General features: G+C 50.6%; 1 protein-coding gene across 1 annotated transcript in view; it reads right to left on the bottom strand.

The window, feature by feature from the left end:
* TSHZ3 (teashirt zinc finger homeobox 3) overlaps window positions 1–9,256 on the bottom strand; it is a 67,664-nt gene extending 58,408 nt beyond the window's left edge. The window contains exon 1 of the mRNA XM_058674925.1: window positions 9,200–9,256. Coding sequence (XP_058530908.1) covers window positions 9,200–9,239 — 40 coding nt within the window. The 5' untranslated portion in view covers window positions 9,240–9,256. The remainder of the gene's footprint in view (window positions 1–9,199) is intronic.
* Window positions 9,257–9,459: the final 203 nt, after the last annotated feature.

The raw sequence follows: 9,459 nt of genomic DNA on the forward strand, positions 1-9,459 counted from the left end.
GAAGGGTGGGTCAGTGATGTATGACTCTGCTGAAAAGGAAATCGACTGTTTGGGCATGGTGCAGCTCTTCTACAGGATTTAGTTTCAGAACTCTGAAATGAATTCTCCGACGTTTCAAGTGCATACTTAGGGCAGGCTGCTGGGAGGCCTGGGGAAATCGCACTTGATCCTCCTCCTGCCCTTCCCATGGCACACACACACACACAAAGCCACACATACTTCTGCCACTGGATACCTGCAAAAGGCCACGCGCATGTCAACGTCCCCGGCAGTCACGCACCAGGGGTTATTAAAAAATGTGACTTAAAAAAAAAAAAAAAGAAATGAAGTAGAGTAAGGTTGGTCCTTTTTTATTTATTTATTTTTTTAATGGCAAAGGGCTGACACAAAAGCAAGATAAAAATTAGCATGTTTGAAGTAATCGTCCTGCAGCTTGACATCTGCATAGTAAATTTTAAAGGAAAAAAATGTGTCAGACAGCCATGAGCCGCCTCGCCCTCCCCCCTTTCATTAGCTCACTGCCAGGGTGGCACTGCTGAACCTCATTACGGCGGGAGGATTTATGAAGCTGAACCCAATGGCAAAGAAAAGGCATCTGTCAATAATTGTAGGGAGCTGCACTCACAGCTTTGAAATCTCATTAAGTATGCAGTTATCAGGCATAAAGATCAAAAACATTACTCAACTCCGACAGAATCTTATGGAGGAACATTAATTAGCAACAGGCCTACAGTACAAAAAAAAAAAAAAAAAAAAAAAAAAAACACAGACTTCCTCTTACACCTGCCCAACCCACAAACCTAAAGCAACACTCCCCCTCCCACCCGAAAAAAAATAATTCCCAGCATCTGAGACTGATCAAGAACATGAAACAACACACACACACACACACACAGAAAGGAGGCAAAGGAGGGGAGGGTGGGCGGCAGGCAGGCAGCGAGGGAGGGCGGGGAGACTCGGTTGAGAAAGGCTTGGCGGTGAGGAGAGAAAAGGAAGAAGCTGTCAAACTTGAGAAGGATGTCAGCATTGGCCCTGATTACAGGGGCCCGTGGAGTTCTCAGACCTTTTATCATCTTCACCATCAAAACCAGCTCGGGAGCCAGTGCCAGGGCTGGTGGCCGCCCGTCTGCAGCATGGTCCTGGGGTCCGGACACTGGCATCCTCCCTGTGGTCCCTGCATTGCCCCTTCCTCTGCCCTCCCCTCCCAGAGCCTGGTCCCGCTTTCGCCTGGCTGGGTCTGAATCCAGTTGGCTCACGCCAAAAGCTGGACCGGGCTGCGCAGGCCCTGGATGAGGGCCAGGGCATCACTGCGCCCACCCTCCAGCTCTCCAGCACCTTAGCACACCTTTTGTGTTCCTTCTGAGACAGCGCAGCACCTGCGTCTCAGGCCCCTGTTCCCTCGTGTTTTTTGTTTCTGAGCGTAGGAAGTCCACAGGCAGAGAACAATGCCATAGAAGTGTCACAGAAGCACATCATACCTGTGAGGCCGAGCCTCAAGCCACAGGCCTCTGGGAGAGAGTACAGCTGATGACCGGCACGCTGGTGTGACACCACGACCACCAACGAGAGACCATCCCACCTCCTGTCAGCCACACTAGGGATGGATAATTCTCCCATGCCTGGAAATAGCCCACACGAACAGGCTGCTTGGGATCCCAGAAGCCCTGGAGCCTGGAGGTGATGGGGAGGCACTGAGGCCTTGGGGGCAGGGCCTTGAGGAGGGGTCCTGGCTTCGGTCCAGCTAGCAGCAACAGCCAGCTCCCTGGCAGGCCGTGCAACAGATAGGTACTACCCCCAGCCTTCCTGTGCAAGGTGTAGGGTGTGTGTAACAGTCATGCAAGAGTAAATACTCCCGTCTCCTTTTCACTACGGCACTGTTCCGGAAAGGTGGCCATAGCACATGTTCGTATGTGTATGTTCTTACTACTCTCTCTCCACACAGGCAGACAGACACACACACACACACACAGAGTGCTTCCCGTCACCGCACACCATGAGAAAACCAATCCCACAGCACCACAGCACCTCCTCTGCTCTGAGCTCCTCAGCCAATGCCACAACACACACTCCCCACCCCAGGACCACTTCTGGAGTGGTTACATCCATTGCTTACAGAACCTTTCCTTCGCAAGCCACCTCTTTAAGGAAATGGGTATTGAAATTCCTTGGCAACCAGCTCAGAGATGCCTCCAAGCTGAGGCCCATCCTTTCCAATAAACGCCACCCCTTTGGAATATCAATGAACCCGCTCTGGTCAATTGTTACCTGGGACCAAACACAGGCAGGAACAGCTGTCTGTCACCCAGACTTGACGGGAAGGGATTTTTGCAGTGCTGTTACAATAAGGTGTTTGTATATTTTTTATGTGCTTACCGTATTACCTTTATTATGTGTAACATCAAAGTGATTATAGCAATTACATCTAACAGAATTAATTACAGAACTTCCCCTCGTTGGAGGATACATATGCATTAGAAGGAAGCAGAAGAAAGAAAAAACAGCTTGATTGTAGTAACTATTGTTGGGGTGGTGAACTCCAGACCCACGGCAGCCTCCAACCCTTGGAAGCCCAGGGGTCTAACAGGAAAGCAGGTATGTTTTTTTTTAACACGAAGTAACGCTTTCCCTTAACAGTATGCTGGCGCTAGTGGACAGGGAAAATCAAATTCATTTTTAAAGTGCAAATCTTTGAGAGGTGCTGGTTAATCCAGCCAACCAATGTTACTACATAAAGGAGAAAGCACATGGGTGACTTACAAGTCTTTACGTATGCAAAATAAATTCACTCAAGGCTTCATTAATATTAATTTAAATTCAAAACCCATTTACATTAAATTGTTCATTAAAAATTGCCTATTTTATGCAACATGCATTTCTCAAAGAACTCAGAGGAAAGTGAATACACAGGATGAGATTTAATCATGAGGATGGAGAATCAAAAGTAACCGATCGGAGTCCCTGCACGGAGGTCATTACCCAGCCCTTGGCTCACCATCAAGCATGGCTCCCAGTTTGGGAAACAAACAGGCCTGAGGAGCATTTTGTTTTCTGCTACTGTAAACTTGTGAACATGACCTTCTGGCCTACCCCAGGGAAGGCAACAAAGGAAAAAGAAGGGGGGACGGGGGGTGGGCAGGGGAAATTGGTAAGATGGGAATGGGCAGCATCCTCAAAGCAGGGCTTGGGGACACAGTGCATGCAGCAGAACACCTCCGAACTGCACCTGCACTCAGGATGCCCTGAGAAGCAGCCTCGCGTGTTCACACCAGGAACCCGAGTGTTTCCTAGTGCCCACAGTGGTCCAGGAGGAACAACTTCTCCCCTAGGCTCCGCCCCCTGCCATCTTTTTCTCACTAAAGCCAGGCAGCCAGGAATGCCAGGGATGTGACGGGATGGACCTGGGAAGTTGCTTGCCTGGGTGCCCTCCCTCCCGAGATCTGAACTTCCGCTGTTTTCCCAACAGCTGTTTTGGATGAAGAAAACAGAGTCATAATTAATAACATGTGTCCTGACAGTATGAATTAATAATTTATCATTAAGCCCAAACAAATCTGAATTATCCTCCAAGAGCCACACCTTCGCATATCTGGGGAAACGAGGCAAGGAGAGGGCTCAAAGCCCAGGTACACACGACCTTGAGCGAAACGCTTGCTTCTTCCTTCATACATCTCGTGGGTTATTCTTGCTGCAATAGTAGAACAATTTACAGAATGGAAAGTAATTAAACCCAAGAATCCAAAGGTTGATCAAACCAAGCGTATGGGCTGGAAATGTCTTCTTTTTGAAATGGAGTTTATAAAATATTCAATATTTGGCCAAGGACATTATGTAATCTTTCTAATAAAGATTCCCACACCTTGAACATGACACTTGGGCAGGCAGTGCCCACAAGCACATTAGGCTCTATTACTGTCTATTTTGTCTTTCTGTTTCCAAAAAGCAGGATGGTATTCTAGCTGCAACGACCAGAATCTTTTTCAAGTCCACATTTAACGTAAATTTTTACAAATGTCCAAACATCAAGATAAAAAGTATCAAGACGATGGCTCCATTCCTTAAATCAGGTAAGAAAAATGAAACAGAAAGCAGGGGGTAAAAAGAAAAAAAGAAGAAAGAAAGAAATCAGTATTAACAGCCACTGTTTGGTAGGATTTTAAAAATTAATTTAATGACTAACTGCAAATACTGGAAACTAGAATTAATCTGTCTAGATTTTTTTTTTAAAAAAAGGGCTTACAGACATTTAAATGCATGTATCAGGACACTTTATCAACCTAACATAAAATTGTCATCTTATCTTATTATATGACTATTTTATGCATGTGTCAAAGAATTTAAAAATGACTGCCTGTCTATTGAGTCTAATTACAACTGCACATTATCTGTCTCGATGTATCAGTCCATATCACTGTTACCAAATACAATATATTGTATTCACCTTTCATTTTTAACTGTAGACAGAGAAACCACAAATTGGAGCATAACACACACACACACACACACACACACACACACACCCACACCCCACCTGAGAGGCTGAGGGGGTAAAGCCCCTCCATGGGGACCTGCCCAAACAGCTGATTTCCCTGGGTCAGACACAAACCCAGCAGGGTAGACACACACCCTACTTAATTTATTTTTTTTTCTTTCTTCCCTCTCCCTCTTTTTAGAGCAGGACCAAGGCCATATGTGTCATGTGTCAGGAGTAGGCAGTAACACCTTACACCTGCACTTGAGGTTATGGTGAAGTTATGGTGTTCCTGAACCAAGCATGGCCGGCGCACAGCAGGACTGTTCCGCTCCTGCCTGGCTCCACCAGGACACATGGAATGGGAAAAGCCTCGGCAAGGGGCCGGGCACGTGGCCCTCCTGCACAAGCTGCTCAGCCCAGAGAACCAGGCACAGGGCAGCGCCTGTCCCTCTGGGAGCCCCACCTGGGCTGCGTGGCATTTCCCAGGGCCCTGAGCACGCACCTTTCATTCTAATCACTTTACAAAACAATCTGGGGTGGGAAAGAGGGAAGAGGCAGACTGGAGAGGTCATTTCTGGAATAAGTGCTGATACATCACTTATTGACTATCTCGCTCCTCTTCACGAGCATGCTCAAGGCAAAACTGAGAACAAGATGACAACATCAACCGCTCACAATCAAGTGTGGCCCTGGAGAGCACTGAAGCCCTAACTGACAGTTGTCAAGATAATGGGGGCAGACATGCTTGATTCTAGAAGGTTCCCTTCCCTGCGTGCATGGCGGTGGCAACATCCCTGCCTCCCATCCCTTTGTTTTTCTCTTGAATCTTCAGGATGTTCTCATAGTTTGCAAGAAATGGAGAGGCGGGGCGGCAGGGGAGGGCAGAATTACAGCACAGCCAAACCCAGTCATTTTGCCACCTGCTTGGGAAAAATACCCTTGGAAAAAAGAAAACGCATGGCAGGTTTGAAAGTGGCTAAATCCCCAGGGTAAGGGCCGCGCTGCCCTCCTGGGCACTCCAGGAGCTTCCAAGGAGGAAGGCAGAGCTGCCTCTGCAAGCTGCCTGCCATGTCACAAGCACTTGGACCACACCAGGTGGGTCACCTGCCAGGCAGTCCTCTGTCCCCTGATCACCCCCTACAGCATTCTGTGACACCAGGAACCTTCGGGCGAAGGGGCCCCAGGCATTGCCCCCAGCACAGTGCTACCCAAGAGCTGCCCTTTTCACACTAAACCAGACTCCGAGGTCAGTGCTAAGCGGTGTCCATGTGGGAAGATTTCTTTTTTTAAAGCATCAGCTTTTTATGATGTCATATTTTTCCTTCAGGAAATATCTACGAACAAATACAACATTACTTGCTATCAAGTGTTATTCTAATTTTTTTTCCTGGTAGTTTTGGAAAACATCAGTTGAAAAGCAAACACTTAGGAGCGGGAGACGGCAATTTTAAGCATGGGCCATGGCCATTTTGCCGGAAGGATGCGGGCCCTTCCGGAACCCTGCCCCTCCAAGCTCCTGTGGGCAGCCACGGCTGCAACCCCCACCCCAACACACACACGTACAGGGCCCTTGGCAATGACAACACTCCAAGAAAGGGAACTGCCATCCAGGTAAGGGAACCTGTCCATCTCGGAGGCAAGACGGGCCACGCACCATCTCGGCGGAGGAGAGAAAAACCCGAAAGTAGAGATTCATGTTCCCGGGCATCCTTGCAGGCTGCTACGGCCTTGCGGCAGGCAGCACTCCGTCTGGCACTACGCGGAGCCGGTGTGCACCTGTGTACCATGTTGAGGCGCTCGACCCAGCCCTCGGCCCTCTGTGGTTGCTATTCTACCCCAGACCATTAAAAGGGCCCTAATTCCTATGACATGATTATCCAGGTACCAAAGCCCATTTGTCACCTGCAGTAGAAAATTGAGTTAATGCACAACTAAAGGCAGCCAGGACTGTGTAATATCAAGTTGATTACATCAAACTAGCTGCAAACCTAATTCTGCTGGATGACACTGCGTGGAGCTTGTCATCTCCAATCATTAAAGCTGTCAGGAATCCATCAGGTTACAGCTAATTAGGTGAACACTAATGAAGCTGGCAAAACAACTTTTCTTTTTTTATGGCTGAGCGGACCTTTCAGTTTGGAGGGGGAAAAAACATTCTCGAGTATTCTCAAGGTTGCTGGGGACTGGATTTCCAGTTACCAATCAGCACACATCTTTTCTTTTTTCCCACCCGCTCTCTATCAGTACAAAGCAATCAATTTGTCATCACTCCCAGTATGCCACAAAAGCAGGCCGGAACCTTCTAACACACAGCTGCAAGAACCAAAAAAAAAAAAAAAAGAGGGGGCAGGGATAGAGAAAATGGCAAGTTTCTGGTGCTTACAAACAAACAAAAAAACTCACCCGGCCCATGTTGCGGCCTATGCACACATATCACCCAGCCTAAACGTGCAGGGTTTTTGTTGCTTTTCCCCCTCTACTCTTGTTAAATAAGTAGCCCTTCGGTCATTCTCCGCCCCCTCCTCCACACGTCCATTAGGGCAGAAGCATTCTGATAAAGTAAATCCAAAACCAGGGTATGGGGGACAGAAAGGCACTCACACTGCCAACTTCTGATTGACCATTAAGCTATTGATGAATGTGCCTGTCAGGAGAGAGACAATTAAATCAAATAGGAAGCAAAATCTTTCTGACGGGTCATTCTGATGGAGCAAAACCCTTCTCCCATCTCCTATTAGTCGTGCAGTCAAGTTTTTAAATCGTGTATTTTTCTTAACTGACCTGAGATTTCCTGGCTGGCTATTTTTTTTTCTTAAGGTGCAAAAAGGTGAGCGAACAGGTTGCTTTAAAAAAAAAGAGAGAAAGGACAAAAAGAAAACCAACAGTGCATTTTCTCTTTCTCTAATATTTTTAGAAGTTATCAAATAAGAGTCTTGGATTGGCAGAGTGCAACAGAAAAGATGAACTGTTGAGAGAGTTCTAAACCAAATGGAAAGATGTAATCGCATATGGTTCATTTGACTGAAGCGCACAGATACCTTAAAATGTGTATCCAAAAAGGAAAGAAAAAAAAAATTTTTCAGAGACTGGAAGAAGCCCAAGACATTCCTACCACCCAACTTTGCGAAGGATCCCTCCAAAGTTTGAAGAGTTTATTTTGGGCAGATCAGCTCATGGCTCCAGCTTGGAATTTAAAGGAGAGACTGGGATAGGCCAGCAGCGTCTGTGGCCAGGAGGTGAGCTGGGAGGCTACAGGACTAGTGGGATTTCCAAACTTTCCAAGCCCGGGAAAGCCTGCAGACAGAGAGAGTAAATTCTACAGGATCTCCCCCCAACCCATTCGGCTGCCTGGTGGGGACTGTCTCAAAGACACCCGCAAGCCAGCACACATCTGGCAGAAGAAGGAATCCACGGGTCCCTCCCTGGAGACTTGAGGGCAAGCCCCCAGCGGCGTGGGCATGGACAACACCTTCACCTTCACCCACAGCTCGCCAGGACACTCCAGAGCCGTCTCCCTGCCAGCCCCGCTTCCAGCCCAAGAAGTGAGAGAAGAGAGGAGAGAAGCAGCCACTTCAGGCTCCCCTAGCCAGCTTCCCAGCCACTGTCACTCCTATCAAAACCCATCATGTCCATATGTAGTCCTCCCGGCAATCCGCCCCAAATTCCCCAAGTTGCACTGACAGGCCCCTCCTGACGTCACAGAGCCTGGCCTCACCATTGCCAAGTGATTTATTGATGTTTATTGGGAATGAATAGATCAAAGGCAGCAGCATGGCGGGCGATCAATCAGTCATCAAATCAAGGGTGGCAATGGGCCAGAAATGCTTCTTCCAGGCAACATGCCCCCAGCCGACATGATTGCAAAATAATGTTATGTGTGTGTGGGTTTTGTTGTGTTGTTAGCGATGCCTTTTCCAAAAAGGAAAAGGGAAAAAAAATCGGCCGAGTTTTAAAGGGAGTTGACACTCCTGAAGAAAAAAAAAAAGGAAAAGAAAAAATGGGGGGTGAGGGGGAGAAGAAGTAGTAGCCACGTCCCACAAGAAAAGTGCTAGGAGAAGCAGCCAGGGGTGGGCAAAGCGGGGCTGAGAGCTGGGGGCCAGGCCGCCGGGACGCGGGCGCAGGAAATGCCAGCCCAGAGCGCTGGCCTGACAGGCAGCTGACAATACCCAGCCCCCGGGCGCTCCGCTTCCACCGCGGTGCCCGGCTCGGCCCAACACCCGGAGGATCAATCGCATCCGCAGGAAGGTGGCTGGAGGTCTGGCTCGCTCACTCCGCACACCCGGGGCAGTCCCCCTCAGCCGCCGACCGGCCGCGGGAGGACGCGGAAGGTGTCCCGGGGAACTCAGGTGACCCCGCCCGCGCCCCGCAGACACACACACACACACACACACACACACACACACACACACCCCGGGGCTGCTCTCCCGTGCCCTCAGCCGCCGCCAGACACCCAGCCCCGGTTCGGCTCGGCTCGGCTCGCCCCGCGCGCGCGCTTTGCCCCAAGTGGGTGAGCGCGGCGGGGCGTCCGGGGGGCGCCGGGCGCGGGGTGGGCGCGCGCGCACCCACGGCGCGGCGCGGCGAGGAGCGAGTCGGGCGCCCGGAGTTACTCGGCGCCGGCCACCGCGAGAGGGGGACGACGCGGGAGGCGAGGAGCCGGCGGCCGGCGCGGGGCGCGCGGACGAGGAGGAGGAGGACGGGAGAGCAGGAGGAAGGGGAAGCGGCTCTTACCTGCTGCGCGCCGGGGCGCCTGCTGCTTCCTCCTCGGCATGATGCTTCTCCGGCGACTGCCACCGCCACCGCCACCGCCACCGCCGCCTCCGCCGCCGCCGGGGCTGAGAGCGCGAGGGAGGGGCGGCGGGCCGGGGGGGCGCGAGGCGGGCCTGCTCCCAGCTCCCCCCGAGAGCGGCCGCCCGCAGGCTGCTGCTGCGCCCCGGCTGCTCCGCGTCCCCCCCGCGCCGCGCTCCGCCGCGATCCCCGAACGTGCGGAG

The sequence above is a fragment of the Ochotona princeps genome, chromosome 16 (genome assembly GCF_030435755.1).
Source record: "Ochotona princeps isolate mOchPri1 chromosome 16, mOchPri1.hap1, whole genome shotgun sequence".
NCBI classification, from domain to species: Eukaryota; Metazoa; Chordata; class Mammalia; order Lagomorpha; family Ochotonidae; genus Ochotona; species Ochotona princeps.